General features: G+C 36.1%; 1 protein-coding gene across 1 annotated transcript in view; it reads right to left on the reverse strand.

Annotated features, from left to right (window-relative positions):
- Positions 1-15,237, reverse strand: part of WDR64 (WD repeat domain 64) — a 57,134-nt gene extending 41,897 nt beyond the window's left edge. The window contains exons 1-9 of the mRNA XM_054629851.2: positions 15,087-15,237; positions 14,270-14,400; positions 12,197-12,296; positions 11,516-11,619; positions 9,022-9,051; positions 6,645-6,752; positions 4,839-5,053; positions 4,188-4,322; positions 1,405-1,484 (exon numbers count right to left, since the gene is read on the reverse strand). Of these exons, the coding sequence (XP_054485826.2) occupies positions 1,405-1,484; positions 4,188-4,322; positions 4,839-5,053; positions 6,645-6,752; positions 9,022-9,051; positions 11,516-11,619; positions 12,197-12,296; positions 14,270-14,400; positions 15,087-15,237 (1,054 nt within the window). The remainder of the gene's footprint in view (positions 1-1,404; positions 1,485-4,187; positions 4,323-4,838; positions 5,054-6,644; positions 6,753-9,021; positions 9,052-11,515; positions 11,620-12,196; positions 12,297-14,269; positions 14,401-15,086) is intronic.
- Between the last annotated feature and the right edge of the window lie 5,044 nt (positions 15,238-20,281).

The raw sequence follows: 20,281 nt of genomic DNA on the forward strand, positions 1-20,281 counted from the left end.
TCTTTCTCAAACGTGGTTCATATCAGCAAGACAGAACCAGCACAAGCACCTAGGGCAAGTCATACTGCATGATTGTTCTATTTCTTTTCTGTGCCTCAAGTGTTTACTGCTGGTCACTGACTAGGTGGGCTGAGTGCATTAGGCAGACCTTTGGTCCGGCCTAATGCAGCTGCTATAATTTTCTTATAAAGTTTATCCAGATTTTTCTCTTCTGCTATTTCTGGAAGAAGAATTTTCAGTGTGTAAAAGAAATTTTTTCTAGTTCCTGTGACATTCTTTCCTATTCAGACACTTTACCCTGGATTTATTATTATAGCAAAATCCTCCTCTTGTACCTGTAGGAAATAGTGATCACATTTTGTTGAATAGGACCTCCCTACTTTATGTCATCAATTAATTTCTTCAGACTACTTTTTTTTTGAGACAAGGTAATCAGTGTAAACAGTATCTCCTCCAGGTCTAAACTTCAAAATTTTCACTAATAACTCTTCTACAGATTTTCCTTTAAATCTTGTGTCTAGAAAATCAATAGAACTGTCTGATATTTATTTTGATATCTTTCACAGTTTTCCTTTTGGTAAATGGCTACAATTCAACATGAATTGCATTATGTCCCATACACTGCTATGTATATTGTCAAGGTTGGACAGCAGAGTCTTGGCCATTTTTTAGTTCTTCTTATATATAGATGTAAGAATTATTATGTTTGCTATTGCAATTTTTAAAAAAGTTTTAACAATAAAGACTTGAAGAAAAACAGCATCAATGTCACTTGAGGGCACCACCCTATCAGACAGACTTTATAAACAAGGCTGCTGCCATACTCCAGCAGCATTTCTGCAGCATCAAACATGACCATGGCAGTACAGGCCCATAAAATTATTGGCTAACAGGGAAGAAGTGGATGTAAGAGTGCCATTTCTGCAGTCTGCTTTGGGAGAAAGAACTAACAGTAACACTCTGGAGAAACATGACCAGAGAGACCAGTGCAAAGTATTAAGATGGGCCAATGTGACTGCTTAAGATATGAAAGGATGGCAGAAGAGTAATAGGGTGGGAGCTCTGCCGATACTGCAAGGAATAATGTGCATAACCTGGTCAAGGCCACAGTGACTTGGAAACATACCTTAAGTGAACATACTGTTTCTTCTGGTTTATTATATAAATGATACTTGAATCAAACCAAGATGGAGTCCTTGACAGATTCTGTCAGGAAGTGTATCTCTTCAGACAAGGGCTGAGAGAAATTAAAAGCAAGGCCTCTGTTTCCTCTAATAGTAGGCAGAAGCTATTGTTGAAATTCTTAAGATGCTAACTCAGCTTTATTTGATCTTATTTAATGCGAATAAAAAAATTCACAATTTTTTCCCAAGAACAATCTCTTGGAAGAGACCCAATACTTACCTCCAGTGACAATGACTTTTGCCTTCCCACAGTATGTGAAGGCATTTACTCCTTTCGGGACAGAAAATTCCTTTACAGGTCTGCAATCATTAATAAAACAATAATGTAAGAAATATTTGGAAAATACAGTCTACAGTCATTCTGCCTTATTTTTCTGTTGTATACAAAATAGCTGTTTGTGTAATGTATGCAATCTCATGTTAAAAGCAAATTGATTTACATTAGAGACTTAGAGTGAAAGTGGCATCAACAAAACGGGAACAGAGTGCACTTTCCATTAAAGAAATAAATATTCGATCTGCACACCTGAATCTTTTAACAGGCAAACTCAAACACACTCCTAAAATGATAGCTGTTGCCAAAGTAAGCTGCACACAAGCTTGTGTGCTTATCACTGAGGAAAACTACCAAAGAAACTGTGTTTGCTTGTTTCAGACATGGAAGTCTATTGTGATCTCAATGTTACATCAAGTGCAGTTACTTTTCTGTTGCTTCTCTATAATGTACTGTACAAGGAATAGTCCTTACACGATCTGTTTTGCGTTGTATGTCAACCTGAAGAGATCACAAGTATCTGAAGCTCAACAGTTATTCTACTACATTCACTGCTAAATCATGGGAATTCAAACTGCCAACACAGACTGAAATTGGTTCAGTGTCCCTTCTAAACTCATCCTTTGAGCAACTTCTGCTTGTCTTTCCAAGTTTCATCCATTGCTACTAATGAATGAATATTTTATTGATTTTGGATGTAGCTATAGCAGGGTTAACACCTGCTATTCCCAGGAAACAATGACTGCCACTGTAAATAGGCTGTACAGAACTAAATGAGAACACTTTTAATTTTTTCCTTTGAAATTCAGATAAGTATTAGTTCATCTACTCTGGGCTAAAGCAGCCATCAATCTTGAAAATCATAAATGGGGGTGGCAGTAAATCTGACAAAAGACTCTGGAAACTTTGAGGAATTAATGAAAGAGCTTGTTATTTCTAGGCAGGTGTAAATAAAAGGCTGTTTGCTTCCTATTATTTAGAAGGAGAAAATATTTCTTTCCAGAACTCTAACAGAGAAGTCTTAATTCGCTTGACAGGACAAAATAACAATTAATTGATTTAAATGTATGACTAACAGATTTCTTAAGGATTTTTCACCTTTTATATTTCTATATAACTGTCCATTAGCTTTTTAATGGACAGTCTTGATACTATTCCAAGATCAATGGGAATAAGGGATTCTGGCACTGTCAAGTCCTGCTCAAGCCATGGCCTTACAATAGAAGCACCTTGTGATATATCCATACCACTCTTTTTTAGATACTTTACAAGAAGATATTGTAGCTGTTCATCAGCCATTATTGACAACAAACTTAAGTCCTATAAGAAAGAAGATGCATTGCATCCTTCTTGGAGTACAAAAACAATTCCTTGCTACAAAGTTAATTGGGGAAATTTCTTTTGTTAGAACCAGTATATCATATTTCTAAACTTGTTAGTTATTAAATGGACATTTCCAAGTGATTTGATCTATAGATATTTTTAGGACTATTAATTTCAGTTTAACAGCTGAAATTTTTCAGTTGTCTAAATATAATTTCATCTATCTACTGTGACAAACTGCTTAGAGATATGTATTTATTGCACTTTGAGATGCAACTATAGCCAGTGTGAAATGAAAAAGAACTACCAATATAGTTGCAGTTTATGTTCTGTTTTGAAGTATATGATGGTAGCATCTACTCTTTTTCTACTCTTTAGAAAAGAGTAGACTTTTCACACTGTAGACTTAGTCTTCTTTCTCTCTAACTAATTCTGTTTTTCCAAAGCTCCCAACAAAAGCAAACAGGATTTCTCAGCTTTTCAACTGACACAGTATGTGACCTTGGACAATCTTAAAGTGTTTCATAGTTAACTTTCCCCATCCTCAACAGACATGCAATACTCATAAAACCCAAAGTTACTGCATTCATTCAAGAATAAAACCAAGAATATTTATGGCATGTGTTATACAAGAAATTAGCTAGATTATAATAACTGTGGCTACTAGCCTTAACGAAATCTATTAATCTCTCTGGATGTACCTCACAGAAGAATTGAGAAGCTGATCTAATATTTCCAATCTTATGAAACATGTGAATGAAAAGTTCTATTTATATATTATTTTTAGGTCCTTCTTACAACAAATTGAATTTGTATTATTTAGTTATTCTATGAAATTCTCTAAACTCACAGACTAATTAGGCTTGGAATCAGTTAAATCAGCTAATAGCACTGATGAGCCATATGAATTAGGACTTGGCACAAATAAGGAGACCATAACCTCTTTCTGCTGCATGGTAGAACTACTTCACAGCCCTTAGAATAAATTGTGTTCTTGGTTTAATCTTTTATAACTCAAACTTGTGAAAATAAAACTGTAAATTAAATTTAGCAGGGTTTATTTTTGACTGGGTATAAATTTTAAATGAATGGATACATGATATATGTGCAAGAAACAATCATTTTTCTGACTAAAATTTGCTTGCTGAGGAGAAGTTGGAGGAGACAACACTGTCAACATATTTTAAGGGTTCTGAGTACTGAACATATATGGACAGTCCTCTCCTACATCAAAAGCTAGCACACAAAAATATCCAAGCATTTAAACAACTGTATTTTTGTTTTTATTAGCAATGCTAATAGAAAAGGCAGATTCAATATAACAAGATGACATCTCATGAGGCACTGATCTCCAGCAGTTATAAAGCAGAAGATCTATTATTTTCTAGAGGATGTCAGATACTTACAAGTGGTCCTCTAGTCGCTTTATGTCATCCAAAACAAATGAATTAATACTGTCTGTGGAGCAGGATCCAAAACGTTTTAGGGCAGGAAAATACTTAACCTTCCCAACCCAATCATCATGCAGCTTGCGTTTAGGCCTAAGGATATAAATGGAGAAGTCATTAGGCTGCAGTAGCAACTACTGTCGTGTGTCTGTAGGTGGACAGGGGTTTTGCCAGTGAGATTATACACACAACCAGTGCTGACAGCTAATAGGGCAGATACAGAACCACTCTTCCAGCTCAAATGCAAGCACAGAGAAGGTTGGGGTTGAACCATGCTCTTTTCTAGTCACAATCATACTTCCATCTCATGGGGCACAATAGAGCTGTTCCTTTGTCAAACAGGATAACAGCAATTGTGAATTCTCCCCTTGAATTGTATTCTGCACCCTTTCAGCTTAAGATCTCTTGTAAAATCTTCTACTGAAAATGATGGCACTTCTTTCATGCAACAACAAGCAAATCATACTTACTGCAGTTTGAAAAAAATATTTTTAGTTAGACGGGCTTAATTTAGAAACAGAAGCTAATCCTCCACTTAGGGCAAACAAAATCCCAATTAAAAACAAAACATAATGCAAGATTAATAACATTTTATCATAAGCAACTTACATGTCAAAAGATTCAGCATCCATGACTTTAAATTGTGATACTTTTCCAGCTTTAGATTGTTTCATTATGAAGTCATCACTGGTGATAGTAAGCAGATAAACATAACCCTTATCATCTCCCATTAAGATGGTATCCCTAGCCAGGTTATCTGCTATAGTCACCGTAGAAACACAGAGCAGGCAGTTTTTCATTGGTTTGATGACAAAGCCATTACCCTGTGGAATGTGGTAGAGAGTTTATTAGACATTGCATGAGGACCCTTAAATTGAATCTATCATGCTTATCTAGCTACATCAGCATTCAAATCTTGACTTTGTTTTTTCTTTAGGCTGCCCCTGTGCTGTTTCCTGGTATCAGAAACTCATGGAAGACCATCACAAAGAGGAGTTAAAAGCAAATCCTAGAGGTTTAAGCAAGATTTTGTTTCATAGGTAGCTTTTGGTATTTCAGTGAAAAAGTATTAATTACAAATTCTAGGAAGGATCTCTGCATACTGCGTGGGATGGTTTATTTCCTAAGACTGTATATGGTTTCCTGTTCAAAACTAAGATGACCTCTACAAGAAAATTGGAAATAACCAAATTAAAGAATAATTCAAACCACAAAATATAGCAGTAATACACAGGAAGAATCTATATCAGAGTCCAATTAATAATACAGCCTGGGAGTGTCAAGTGTACTAATATGGGTAGGTGATTCAATTTTTGAAGCACAGAGATAGTAGGAATGAATACAGTTGCAAGACACTGTGGCATTTTGCTAGAAGGCCCAGGAATGGGATTCAGGGTCACCTGCATTACATTGTTTATTGATTCTACTGCCCAACTCCATCTGTTATTTGATTAAATCATCCTTGCCAACCTAAACTGGAACTGTTCACATGCCATAGGAATTAACTGCATCAATGCTGTCTGTGTAGCACAGAAACATTAAAGATGCAATAGAGAGAAAATTGTCCATATATTATTTCTGTGGTCTTGAAAGAGAGCTGCACCTATTCATCAACAGGATACCGGCAGCCCTCACTGCAGCTAATGAGGGAACTTGGAGAATAATAGGTGGAGAATAAATATTTGAGCCCTCTTCCAAGAAGTCCAATTGGATTGACAAAAAGACTTAAATTGACCTATCTAAACTTGGGAAGCAATCTTTTAATATTGGGAAAAAAATCCTATCAAAAAAATAATTACTTTGCTTCTCCTCATCATCTCAGCTAACTTAGAATTTCCAAGAGAAGTTCCAGGAACAGGAAGAAAAAGCTAAGATATGTGTCAGCAAAAATGCATAAGACACTAAAGAAAACTTTAACAATTTGGACATACATTATTAACATCAAAATGTTTTTTATCTTACAAAGTCCTGAACAAAACACAGGATATGAAGAAATATTTTCTTTAAATCAGGAAGTTATCTCAAAAGAATCTTTGTTATATTCCTTGTAAAACCTGTTCCTTGATTCTTAATAGATTCTGAGATATTTGTATGCCCATGCACACATTTTAGATACACAGGTGCACATACATGCACTAGATACACATGGAAAATAAATTCTTTGGGGGTTTGTTTCCACCATAGTGCAAAATTTCTCTTTTTCTTCCAAGCTTTTAATATACTTTAATAATCCCATTTGGCATGTAGAGAGTATCCCTCCTTTAGTGTGAATTCCACTGTTTCACTGAGTTCCTACAACAACAAAAATGAAAAGTCTTCATCCTGTTAGACCAAAGGGATGTGAACGTATATCGGAAGCAAAGACTGATCAACTTTCAGGTTTCATTTTGGCATTTGTCTGATCCAACATAATACCTCTCTCTCTTTTGATTTATAGTCCCAGAGAATGATTGTGCTTTCAGTTACAGCCACAACATATTTCAGATTAGGCAGGAAATCACATCCAGTGATCCAAGTAGTATCCTGATGGAAATAAAAAAAGTAGCTAAAAAAGGATTTTCTCTGTAAATTTACCAACTTTTCTATCATGTAAGTACATATTTTAAACCATTTCCACATAAATCACATGTACTCTGCATTAGCACATGCTAGGTCTAGTTCAACTGAGAGTTCTAACTCCAGGAATAGCTCATACATGAAGTTAACAGAGGCACCAGGCTCAACCTCTGTTATCAATGACTCACCTGAGAGGCACAAATGTTGCACAGGAGAGGATACAATAAACATATAGTGTTAGTTGAACTGTAATGACACTGAAAAAGCACTCTGAGCAGAGAAAGGTTAAGCTAAAACATCATAGTAAAGCAGATTAAGCTTTTACCTGGATACAGTTTGGTTTGAAACAAAAGAAGTTTAAAGGCAGTCCAAAATTTCAGCTATAAAAACAAAACTGAAATGAATGTTTATGAAAATAAGTAACTTTATTAAATAATTTTAATTCTCCCAATAGGTAGGTCAACTATTTACATATATATACATCTGCCCATATTAAGCAATCATTCAAGTATACCTCCTATTATACAGGTATTAATGTAAAACAATTTCTCTTGCAAAGTATAGATCAGAGTCCTTCTACTGCTTCTACTTTTATCTCCCTTGTTGTACACAATATTGATTTTGCTCTTAGTGCAAAGGGTCCAAAATCCTGACCCAGGGTATCAACACTCTGTTGCAGGAGAAAGCTTTTCTCCTTCCTAGTGATCTGTGGGCAGGTGGTAATACATTTACAAGGATTTTTTGTGCCCTTTACTACAATAAACATGTGGAAAATGTCAGTCCCGCAGAGGCCTTGTGGATTGTTTGGTAATTCTTATGGAAGAGTTTGTTAGCTGTGGCTTTTTGAGGTCCTTATAATAATGTCAGATAACAATAACTAAATGGCTTGAAAAAGATGATTTTACATTTGTAGTCAATAATTAGTCACTAATTTTACACTTGTCACTAATTTGTTGTGTTGGCTTGTGATGATGCAGTCAAAGTAACAGGTTTCAGCTTCAGAGGAAAGGCTATAGGAATGTCTCTGGTTAGTGCTGCTATACTTGACAGACAAACTAGGCTGCTGTACCAGAAAAACCTTTTCATTATTTTCTTATCCATCCTGTCACTCAAGGGCTCTTATCTTTCCTCCCTTCTTTCACACATTTTATGGCAAAGATGTCCTTCAATGGTCTTAATACTGCCACAGCTGCCAAATATTGTTCAACTTTTGCAGCAAAAACCCCTTCATGTTCATTAAGGAATCATTTTAAGACAAGTGCTCGGTGTTCAAAAAGGAAAGGGACCCTGCAGCCCACTGCAGCATCAGGCTAGCACTCCAGCTTCTTCCATCTTCTTTCCGTTGGCATCTCTGGGGAAGATCCTACCTTTGCATTTTTGAACTGGGGAAAGTGGCTCCTACAAGCAAAGTAGGAATGACTAAAATTCACTGATGCAGCACTTCTGTAGGAGAAGCCTAATTCTAGTAAAAGATTCCAAAAGTCAATTGGTCTCAAGAATATTTCTTCTAGTTATCTCTCTGCACTGATTCCACAGGTCAGATCAGCCCTTGCAATGAATTAAACAAAACTGAGGCCCAGAGCTGTTTTCTGAGTTGGAGTAGTAGGGCCTCTGTTGTGGAGTACTTCTATTGCATTTTAGAACCCCCACAATATGTAAGAGAGAACTAAAAAAATGCACTGCCTCCTGGCACAAGATACCCACATCCACTTATAGGACAAGGGTCACGTCACTTTGCTAAGACTGATGTCTCTTACCTACAGATCATCTGAAAGGAGCTCATTACCTAAAATCTGAAGTGATGCTCTCAGGGTAAACACAAGGTTTTCATGTATACACTGTGCAGCCAATCATCTACCCAGCAAAATGCAGAACTGTTTCTCATTAACAAACTTAAAATTGTACTTATTTAAATTTTACAGTGACAATTGAAGTTTTGGATTTTAGAATATAAAGTTCTGGCAAGGAAATGGGTAAACGAAAATTTTGCAGAAAAAGAAGCATTTATCTGAGGTTTCATTTATCAGAGGAAAGAAATCAAGTTATTCAATTGTTTCAATAACTGAAAGGAATAAATTGAAACTATTTGACCTACAGCACCCTATGAAAAATTATGCAGAAGTCTCAAAGCTAGAATTGGCATTAGAATAATGCTCAGTTTCTACTTATTTCAATTTAGTACATGCTGATTTTTACTTAAAATTATTTAATAGGAAGGAGACAAAAAATAACTTACTTCAATATTGATGGTTGTCAGAACCTTCATCTGAAAAATCACGAAAGATATGGTCACAATAACAAGGTTGTTCTTAATTTAAAAGTCTAAACAGAGTCATCTCTTCACAGACATATCAGAACAGTAATTGCTAACTGAAAGAGCAGGTAGTTGAGATCTGAGAAAGATCCTTAACCTGCCTGCTGTATGTTGCTCTTTATATTGTGAGGAACTTAAAACTTCTCTTTTCCTCACAATTGTTTCATAGTTTCTGGTTTGGTTTGGGGTTTCTACATTGAGATGTTGAAGTGAAGAAAATAAGTAAAAGCTTCTCATTTTTACAACATACAGAGTACAGATCAGCTGGTCTTCTGATGGAATTGTGCTTTTAATGGTTTTTGACAGCTAAAACAGCATCAGCTCCTGTGAGCAGATATAGGTTTATCATATAGAAACCCAAGCTAACACTGGCCCAATGCCACATCAACTAGTGCCAGCAAAATGCCTGGCAGAGGCAGCACTTCAGGCTGCAAACAGGAATAACTACATTGGTACAGCACCTTTCACCAAAGGTAACTACTGGAAGACAGTGTAACACGTGGCTGAAAACCTGAAGTGTTTCAAGTGTCACCATTGTCCAGCAGAGACAGGATTATCTTCTAGGTCCTTCAACAAAACTACTAAATTTTCAAAAGCAGTTTCCCTTCTGAAACACCCATAGATGATTTTTCACTTCCTCTTGCCCCTGCCCCTGCTCAGTAATTAATCAATAGCACCTCATATCCATCCCAGCAATTCCGCATTTCATAAACCAAGAAGCTAGGATCAAAGTCTCTCTTCCCATAGAAGTGAGATGTCAAGTGTCATCATGGACAGCCTTTGAACAGAGTTTAAGAGTATTGTTAACCAAGAGATGGATATCCATGCACTGCATCAGACTTGGCTTTATGTACATTAAGTAAGTATGTCCTTAAGGCTGCCTACTCCTACAAGTCTCATGTGCTGGTCAAAGCAGCATCTGTCTGAGAACCTGAGCAACATAAGTGTCTCATATTCTGGAGTAACCTGGAAGCAGTTGGCATAAAGCTGTACACAGGTGTTGAGTCCTATTAGGCCCACATCCCTTGCAGAAAGCAATTCTTAGACCTCAAACAGAATCAGGAATCATAGAATAATTAAGGCTGGAAAAGATCTTTAAGATGATTAAGTCCAACTGTAAAACTAATACTGCCAAGTCTACCACTAGATCATGTCCCCAACAGCCACTTCTATACATCTTTTGAATACCTCCAAGGTTGGTCACTCAACCACTCCCCTAGGCAGTTCCAATGGTTGACAATTCTTTGCATAACAGAAATTATTCCTAATATCCCATCTGATCCTCTCCTGGCACATCATGGGGCTTTCGTAATGCCTTAGTCATTTTCAGAACATAGATTTCTAAGTGGGAGTTGAGGTCCCTAATTCACTGTGTTATGCAGCTGGGTGTAAAATAATTTACATTGCAGTCACTGATGTCAGATAACATCAGTCCAGCCTATGAGGAGGCAGCAATTCAACTTGAAAATAGCAGGGGCAGGTAGGGGGTAGGGAGGACAGACTTTCAAATAAATTATTTCAGCATTTACCAAAACTGCAGTACTGCTTTGTTATTAAATCATCCACAGGAGTCCTTTCTTGGTTTAAATGCTCCTGTCATAAGCATTATGCACCAATTAGCTAAAACCCCTAGAAAGCATTCATGCTGCTTTAAAGTTTTACTGCATCACCTGAAATAAATTTTAAGAAACTGGTTGCATTAAAATTGTACAAATGTAAAGCACCAATGAGCATAGATGTGTGATAGCCTGGGTTTCTGTATGACACATTCTATCTCACAGCCTCTACAGGTGCATACCACTAAACAGTAATATAATCATCTGGGAAATTAATGCACAAACTTTAGTTTAACAGCATCTTAAGCCTAAATTTATGCTTATAATGGTACAGATATCCTTACATTTTACTGATGAGGGAACTAATGGTGAGCCAGTGTCATGCAGACTGTTGTGAAACTCATGACTTTCAAGCTTCTAGAGGTTGCTGTATTGAATAAATCTTGTTTGCAAACAACTGTCTCTGTCCATTCTAGATATTTTCAATAGCTGTAGAAAACAGTTAATTCTCCGATTTCCACTCTATATCTAAAAGTTAATTCCACTAGCATATTTTTTTTATTTAGGGAAACCTTTTCTAAACAGAAATGCAGATTATTTTCTATTAAATGAATTTCTATGAATAACGTTTATTATTAGACATCTCTACCTTCTATGAACTTGTGTGGACTGTCTAGTAGGTTTATAATTGAAAAGAGCAATGTATATTTCCTGCTGTACTTAAAAATATAGAAAAATTTAACTTTGATAAGAAAGATATGTAGGTTTTTTTATGGGAAAGTTTGAATGCTAGATCACAGTCCACTCAGTTCTCCTATGTACTACTAATGGAATAATAAAAGAGTTTGATTTAGAATTACCTTTTTGCTAAACACAGTTATCAATCCTTTCTGAGAGGCTGTTACTGTGAGATGCAGAAGGGGCACCTTCACTATACCCTTGATCACATCTTTTCTCTTGACAACTGTTAATGACAAAACATTACTCTTCATCTTACAGAAACTGAACACATTAACAAATAGAACAATATTATTAAGGAAAACATAAACAAATAGAACTATATTAGTAAGGACAATTTCTCTTCCTCTTGCATATGGCGCCAAAAAACGCATTTTGGCACCATATGCAAGGCAGTGATGCAAGATATCATAAATTATCCCATACTTGGTTTAATTAATCATGTTGCATTTTAAATATCATGAATGTAATAATTCTGGATGTGCCACATCTTCCTCCATATTTTCAAAAAATACAGAAAGACAATGTGTAACTGCATAAGTAAACAGTCTGGTTCAGAAAAAATCATAATTTCAAAATAATTTAGGAATATGGAGAACTGGGAAATGCAGCAGTGGAGTGTTCAATGTTTAGTAAAAATGCATGAATTCTGGAACACAGAAGGAGAAGAAGGAAAAGAAGAAGAGGAAGAAGCATGAATGGGCAAAGATAGACATGTGATCTTATTACCCTACTTTCAAGAAAGTGAGCAGCACACTGTATTAGAAAAAATATAGTTTTTGATGTAAGATGAAGTATGTCACCTGAATGAGTAATCTGCTGTTTCTCAGATACAAGTAAAACCATGCTTTCTTTCGATGGGGAAGGCATGCCAACGCTTTCTTTGCTAAAACAGCCAAAAATCTAAACAAAACAAAATAGAACTAAACAAGTAATTTATTGTAAAACTGCTTCTTGAAGATACCCATATAAAGTCAAATAGTTATCTCACACTTTATAATTGAATACTCTTTGAGTAAGTACCTTAGTATTACTTCCTTTAACCATTAGCTGTCAATATGACTTCAGACTGCTGAGATCTGATACTCAGGCACAATCTTTCTTCAATGTTTGTAAAGAAGTCAGCTTACAGAGGGCTTCTAGGAATACAGCCCATCTATTTTTTAAAGTTGTTAGTACAGTTCTGTTTTGCAAATAACCATATTCAATTTCCACTCCATAATGTGCTTGCTTGTGTAATTATGTAGCCAAATTATTTATGTAATTATGTAATTTGGTAACTAGTTTGACTGCATTAAAAACTCAGTAAAGTTTGGAGTAAATGATCCACACTCCAGCAAACATACAGAGCTTCCCTTATTTCTCTTATAAACAAAGGAGCCTGAACATAATTTGCTACTCTTCTTCTACCCTAAACAAAGGACAATCAGTCATTCAGACTGTCAGCTATTTTCCAGATTTGCCCCAAGCCCTCCTTGAAGGAAATCTTTAATGGCTGACATGAGCAAAATCCATGATTAATGTGACACTGTAAGTAAAAACAATGGTTAAGAAAGGTAGTAACCAGAAATGTTCCCATACAGAACCTTATTAAATAGAAATGGCTGAACACACCATTTTTAGGATGATATTAGGAAATCACTTGATAGCAATGGTTGATAACATGTAAGGAACAGATGGTTGGGTATCTTCTAGGTTCCAATATTAGCATGATGTTCCAGAGTAACATAAAATGTAAATATGCTGACAAATTCATAGTTCATGTCACTTGCTAATACCTTGCTGGACTTTAGGTCCAGCAAGGTTTTGCCATATATACCATGCCTCCTATGCTATTGTAGGAAAGTCACTGTGTGCTGGGAGTTATGTCCCTTCTGCACAATTCTGTCTTCGGGTAAGAAACAACCAAAAAAGTCTTGTAGCAATATATGATGATGGGTGCTCTTGATAAGGATTGGCTCTAACAATCTAAGAATTGGTAGTTTTAAAGAACAGTTACCTGAAACACTATCCATGGTAAATACCTTAATAACAATAACAAGTCTGCTCTTCTAGAGCAAGTGTTCATTTCTCAAAACGTGCAAATAAAAAAGAGCACCACGTTTAAAAAATTCCAACAAAGTACTTTTTCACATAATGTGAAAAACTGCGTGCTATGGAGATAATCTTCTCAGGTGGATTCAGAAATAACTTACAAATGGATAGATTAAAAATCCAGGAAGGGAGTGCACACAGAGTGCATTTGTAACTCTGGCAGAGGAAATCCTTAATATATGTGCAGACAGATGCAAAGAGGGTAAATCGGATCTACCATTTCACAGTTACCTCATTCTTACATGCTTTTTACAAAGGTTTGCTATTTACCGATACTAGAGACTGAAAAATTGATTACAATCATCTCATTCATCTACAGGACTAAATAATATATGCACAATTCTCTGGTTCAAAAATTCTACTAAAATGCTGCCCTACCTTTAAGGCTTCATATTCAAAGTAAGGGCCAGATTTTTGCTGTGAACAGGGGAAGAGAAAGGCAAGAAAGCAGAGGTAAGAGAAAAGAGAGGAAAGGAGAAAAAGAGGAAGCATTGCTGAAGGTTTAGCTAAAGATAGACTTATCCTCAGAGCACAAATGGCATACTGTCATCATAACAGATTTTGCATTTTTTCAAGAAGCCTGAGGATGATGCACATCACTGATGTAATTCTGAAGACTGAACACACCCAGGCTTCAGGCAGCTAGGATAAATAACGAGAGTGCCTCATTCTGCCTTGGAGCTCATGAACAACAGACTGGTGAACAAGATACAGTCAAATACTGTCACCATTTAAAATTCTAATTAGTCTTTCATAGTTAAGAAAACTTTACAAATCCTTACCTCAAGCCATTCTGGCCTTTCATTAGGGTTGCTGATAATCTTCCTGAAAAAGGCCTGGATATACTGATCCTTGACTGCTGAACCAAAAAGTGTTCGTGTGGTTTTAAAGAACTTTTCATAATCTATCTCATCTGTATGGGAGGAACAATGTCCGCACAGATTAAAACTGGCAAGCTACAGATTCCTTTCTTATCCACCCCACCTCTGGTTTTATTTCTCTTTCAATACCAATAGCATGGAAGTTCCAGCTTCTCACATTGTATTCATTAAAGCATTTAAAAAGAAAAAAAATCAGTCCTAATATTTGCTCTTTTCAAAACTACCTAATTTGCAATCCCTGACATGAAATAGATAAAATAATAGATAAAAAATTCTCACTTCTTTTTTCTTCCCTCACTTACCATAATTCTGATTTATTTTTTTGCACCTGAACAGTGTGTGGGATAAAGCTTATCCTTTCAAATAGCAATTACCACTTGCATTGAGAAGAGCAAAATTTTGCCCTCATTATTTACAATTAGTTACTGTAATTACATAATTTATCAAGTTTGTGTTTTTACAGAAACAAGTTAGCATTGTGCTAATTTCTGTATGTGGCAACTCCACTAATTATATTTTCTGAGTGATCAACATGGCCTTATAATTTGGTCAGTAATCCTAACAGAAGGAGAAAAGAACTTTCACAGTGCAATCTCTCTATTTCCTGTAAAAATCAAACAGTTACGGTTAGAACACTAATTTGAAAGAAATTATCATCTCTCTATATGTTCTCTCCATGTGAAAATTACACTTTACCATCCAAATAATTATCTCTTACCATCATCTTTAGTATACAAGCCTGAACTCTCCTTGGTCTTCTGGATGATCATTTTTTCAACTAGATTCTGGAACTGCTCCAAAGCATTTTTGAAATCAATCGATTCAAGAGCAAAGCAACCCTCCTTATCACGACCCTTCTTTCCAGACATCCTTTATGAACAGAAGACAAGAGGGAGAGATCTTCTTACAGCCATGTGGAAACTTCATGTTATGTAACATAATGAAAACACAAAGAAACCCCAAATGAGGAATCATTGCTTTCAGTACCAGTTGATTCTGTTGTCTTCGATGCTTAAAATAAAAAAAAAGTACAGTAGAATTTAAAAATAAGATGTGATGACTGAGTGGGCTGAAAAAACAAAGTAGAGAAGATAGGAATTGCATTAGAAGATAAGCAAAGTCTAAAAGGCAAATTCAATATTTAATTGATGAGTCAGGAAGTCCTTGCATTAGTAGCCCTACAGTAGCATTAACTGAATGAAAAGCATTTCCTTCACTGTCTCTCTTACTGATAGTGTGGAAAGCACTGGATATGGAATATGATATAATTGATGTATGTTCAGAAGCTGACTCTCTCAACTCTTCCTACCACATAATCTTATTAGTCTCAGTTATTGGAAATTCTCAGATACAAAGATAATGATATGTCTGTATGGGTACAAAAAACAGCTGAAGCAAGTTCATTGTAGGATTGGCACCTCATTTGAAAAATCAGTAATTTTCAATCATTATCTCAATAACTACCATAAGTCTGTGAAATGCCATGCAAGTTTTAAAATTCTGACCATGTAATTGGATGGCTCATAACAAATAACACAAACCTACTGAAGAAGATAAACAGCAAAGGTGATAGATCTTTTTTCCTGCCTGTACCAGGCTGCCAGTCACTCTTCCTGGTGGTCTCATGTAAAAGCAAATTCTCCCCAAGTAAAATGATGGTTCAGAACAGCCTGAAGTCGATCACAGAGCAGATCTAAACTGGCCTTAGTTGTCTCTAAAGAGGCTCTGGGACATAAAAGACTATTTCTGACTTTGATTTTGGTCAAGTCCAGTCATCTAAAAGGGAAAAAAAATAATCAGTCCCTGAAGATGATTTCTTTGATTTCTTACACATCCTTTGCTATCTCTTCCTTATAAACATCCTGTTAAACCTGGCTGTGTTTAAGTTGAATCAGTATAGAGATGCTTCAGTTCAGACTGACTGAACTCTCTGACCAGTATAGGGCTTGGCAAGTAATAAATTTTAGCACTATCAACATTAAATTTCTTCTGTGGAACAGTGTTTAAGGGGTGCTATTTACATTAGCTCACTTTTTTTTCTACTGGCTCAATTTTTCACTTTTCTTTCAATATTAACACCCCACAAGTGCTCCTTGCTATAAAGTGCATCTGCTCCTCTCTGTCACTAACAGTGGCTAAAATGATCAAGTGATAGTTTTAAAAACTGTATTTCCTATGAACTATATATTGATTTGTATGTTGGGCTCTGGAAAATGACAACAAGGCAGTGAGGTTGTAAACACTTTATGTTTGTCACTTTATGTTTGTCACACTAACAAGAAGCTGCAGCATAAGTATGAACTACAATGCAAGGTAGTTATTCCTTAAAAAAAAAACAGTTTATATCACAAATAAATTTAAAAGTGTTATTGTTGCAAACAATGGTGTGGCTGGTCTTACAATGGTTATTCTACGCTAGTGTTTAGAGTTCAGCCTGCCCTATGAGCTGAGTCTGTACAACCAAAGACATCGTGATGTCAGCAGGCACAAGCATATATCACCACCTCTTTTAATCTAGTCTGCAAGAAACAAGTGCCACAGAGGCATCAATATGCATCTGCCTCCTAAACACATAGCACAGTCCCACAAAAGTTTCTCTAGACAAGATGAAGTTCATCTCATCTAACTTAGGCATCTAAAAGTTAATTATTCAAGTCATCTTATGTGCCAGTCAATAAAAAATTCCAGAGGGTGATTAATCTTACTGGTCTTAAGCACTTAACTTTCAAATGCATCATTTAGGTGAGATGACTCACAGCTGCAGCTAGTACAGCTCTTTGTACACATGTCAGGTATACCAGAGCTCACACATCACAGAATAGGCTGCAGCTAACTTCCAGCTGCAGCACAGATGCTCTGACTGCTCGCCACCACCTCCCAGGACAGCCTGCTTGGGTCCCCTTCCCTCACTGAAAACACCTGTGCTTGCTTCAGTGAGCCAGGTCTGAGCCAAGCACTTCTCTCAGCCCAGACTATTCTCACAATCTTGCAACATTAGCACTTTACCTGCTTTATGATTTAAAGTTCACATCCCAATATGGACTAGATTATACATGTAGGATTACAAGTTCTGCAAGACGAAGCCCTAGCTTTAAACCTTTGCCATTAGGGTTATACATTTTGGGGATTTTTTACTTAAAAAATTGCATTATCAACAAGTGTAGATCTATATTAAAAGCCTCATTTTAATCCCAAGAGGTTGACAACAGATGAAAGATTTCTTCTGTCCACACTTACACTTGCCCTGTGGATATATCCTGCAGCTATATATAGATACAGCAAATAATCACTCAGCTTTCATCTGCCTCTAAGGCTAAAGAATAGCAAAAACAACATGTAAGAAAAAAAAATATGCCAGGAGAATACTGTAAAAAACAAAACAACAACAAAAAAAATATCTGAAGCTAGGTAGCCAGGGTTTTTGGGAAGTTTTGTTTTGGTTTGGTTTTGAGCAGCCTGCATTCTGGCTCTATACCATGACCTTAGAAATAATAAGCTTACAAAATTCAAAACAGGCATGAAAACCTCAATATTATCTGACTCCTAGAACAACTGTATTTAATACAGACAAAAGCCTGGCTTTCCTGCTCACTCTCTCCTTGTCAGGAAAGATAGGAAAGAGTATGTGACTTCAAAGGCACACAAGCAAAAGACAGAGAACAGAGAAAATGAGTGAAAGCAACACATAAGTCAGTAAACATAAAATGAAACAGGTCTCTTGAATGCCTTAAAGCACTCTTTTTCCACTCCACAATGTTCTCACTGCAAAAGGCCAGACATTTTTAATGGTGCAGTTACAATGTGGGGAGTCACATTTGTGGTTTGTATTTCTACCCAAGCTTAGAGACTAGCAGTGACTTTGAAAGTTTATTTACTGTGCCTCAGAATCTTCAGCTCTAACATACGACACTCAACGCTCTTGTGTGCTGAAGCATTCCAAACACTAAATACTATAAACTTTTGAAGAAGGCACCAGACATCTGCAAACTTTCTACTTGTGAATTATTAGTTCCAAGGCTGGGTTTTAAGGTTTGTCTTGTGCATATGTAAGCATATGTTGGCCACCTGAAAATTTACGGCCAAAGCGTTCCCCTACCCCACGTGAATTGTGCATAACAGACAACAAGATCAAAGGACTGTTGCAGAAGACATCTAGGAAGTCCTTGGGAGTTTCAGAGACTGTTTTTGTAGTACAGGACTGGGGACCCTCTATTCCTGCTTCTTGTTGTACATATCCCATGAGCTCAGCTACACACATGTTTAGTACTTTGATGCACTTCCAGTAAGTCACACTTTTAGGGTTCTGGTCTATCCTTTCATGCAATGGTAAAAATAAAAGTAAAACCCTTTTTTGCAGCAGAAGAGGATTGACTAAGAATTAAGTAGATTATTAAAACCATAGCTGCATTGGTTCTAGAGTGGGTTAGGTAAAACAGAATCTGCACTAGAACTGGAGTCAAGGTTCCGTTTCCAGCTTTGCCTTTGACCTGATGATACAATAAAACAACATTTCTTTTTGTTGTGCCTCATATGAGTAGTGACACTGCATGGAAAACAAATGGAACTCTGCTCATGAAGTATCCAAGACCACTTGAATAACGTTAGCAATTTGACAGTATTAATACAGTGACCTTTGCAAATAAAGCATTGGAAAGATTGCACATCTATGGATCTATTTAGCTTTGCTACAAAAACGCCCAAACCAGACATTCTGAGATATGATCTTTATAAAATGCAAGTTATGGGTTCTCTTACCTTCAATAAATTCAAAGACATCTAGAGGGAGTATTTCTGACAGGTGCTTTAGTGAAATACCTCTTAGAAACCCTAAGTGTATAATGGAATCTGCCAATGGACACTATGTTATCTGGAATGTACTAAACACTACATTAAATTTTTCCCATTCTTCTTACCACCTTTTCTCTCCTTTCATTTTGCAGGGATAACAATATACACAATTTAAGATTTTCCTTAAGAGGCAGAAGATAGAGATGTCTTGCTCTCAATGAGGTGTAGCATTAATTTGATACAGTCATGTCATTGTTAGACTTTTAGAATGTAGTGACAAACCCATAACTGTGCACTGACATAATAATTTTGCACATGGTCTGTCATGTACAGGTTAATTTCTTTTGTGGATGAGGAAAGACAAAATTATGTCTTCCCTAAAACTGATGCTCAAGTACTGTGGTCTATTACTACAGTAGAAATTTTGGAAGGTTATGTGTTCTGTAAATACAGCTTTTATGGTAAAAACATATAATTGATTTTGAGAAAGGAAGCTGCTCCTTCTTTTGCAGTGAGAAAAGCCCTGTTGACTGGTGATGAAGAAACAGACTGAACTACCTTTATAAAGTAATTTTCAATTACTGATTACATCAGTATATGAGGGATTTAACAACACGGATAATAAATATAGTTAACATTAACAAGAATAGGTACTTTAACCTAAGTAACACCTAAGTATTTAATTTTTCTGACTTATGACTTTATTCCTACTGCCTTGTATTACAGCAGTAATTTGTCATATAAAATTTACTGCCATGAGAAGCCCATAATTTGTATATAGGTTTGTTTTGAAAGACATCAAACCTACCTCAACTATCCATGTTTTCAGTCTCAGTTCACGCTTAATCTAGACCATTTAATACCGCTGTGTATAAGAGAAGAAAAAAACCTATTTTTTGACAAGACATGTATCCACTAAAATACTAAAATTATGCTGCTTTCACAGCTGTTTTTTTTTTTTTAATAGAGTAAGAATAGACCTAAACTGAAAGTTTTCTTTGGCCTTAAGAAGGCTATCACATATCAACACATATTAAAGCAAACACACTAGAGGTCTTCCCGTGAGGAAAACCAATGCTTGGTCGGTGTTTTGGGTGTAGAACCATGGTGAGCAAAATTCCCTGC

This window comes from Agelaius phoeniceus, chromosome 3 (genome assembly GCF_051311805.1).
Source record: "Agelaius phoeniceus isolate bAgePho1 chromosome 3, bAgePho1.hap1, whole genome shotgun sequence".
Lineage (NCBI taxonomy): Eukaryota > Metazoa > Chordata > Aves > Passeriformes > Icteridae > Agelaius > Agelaius phoeniceus.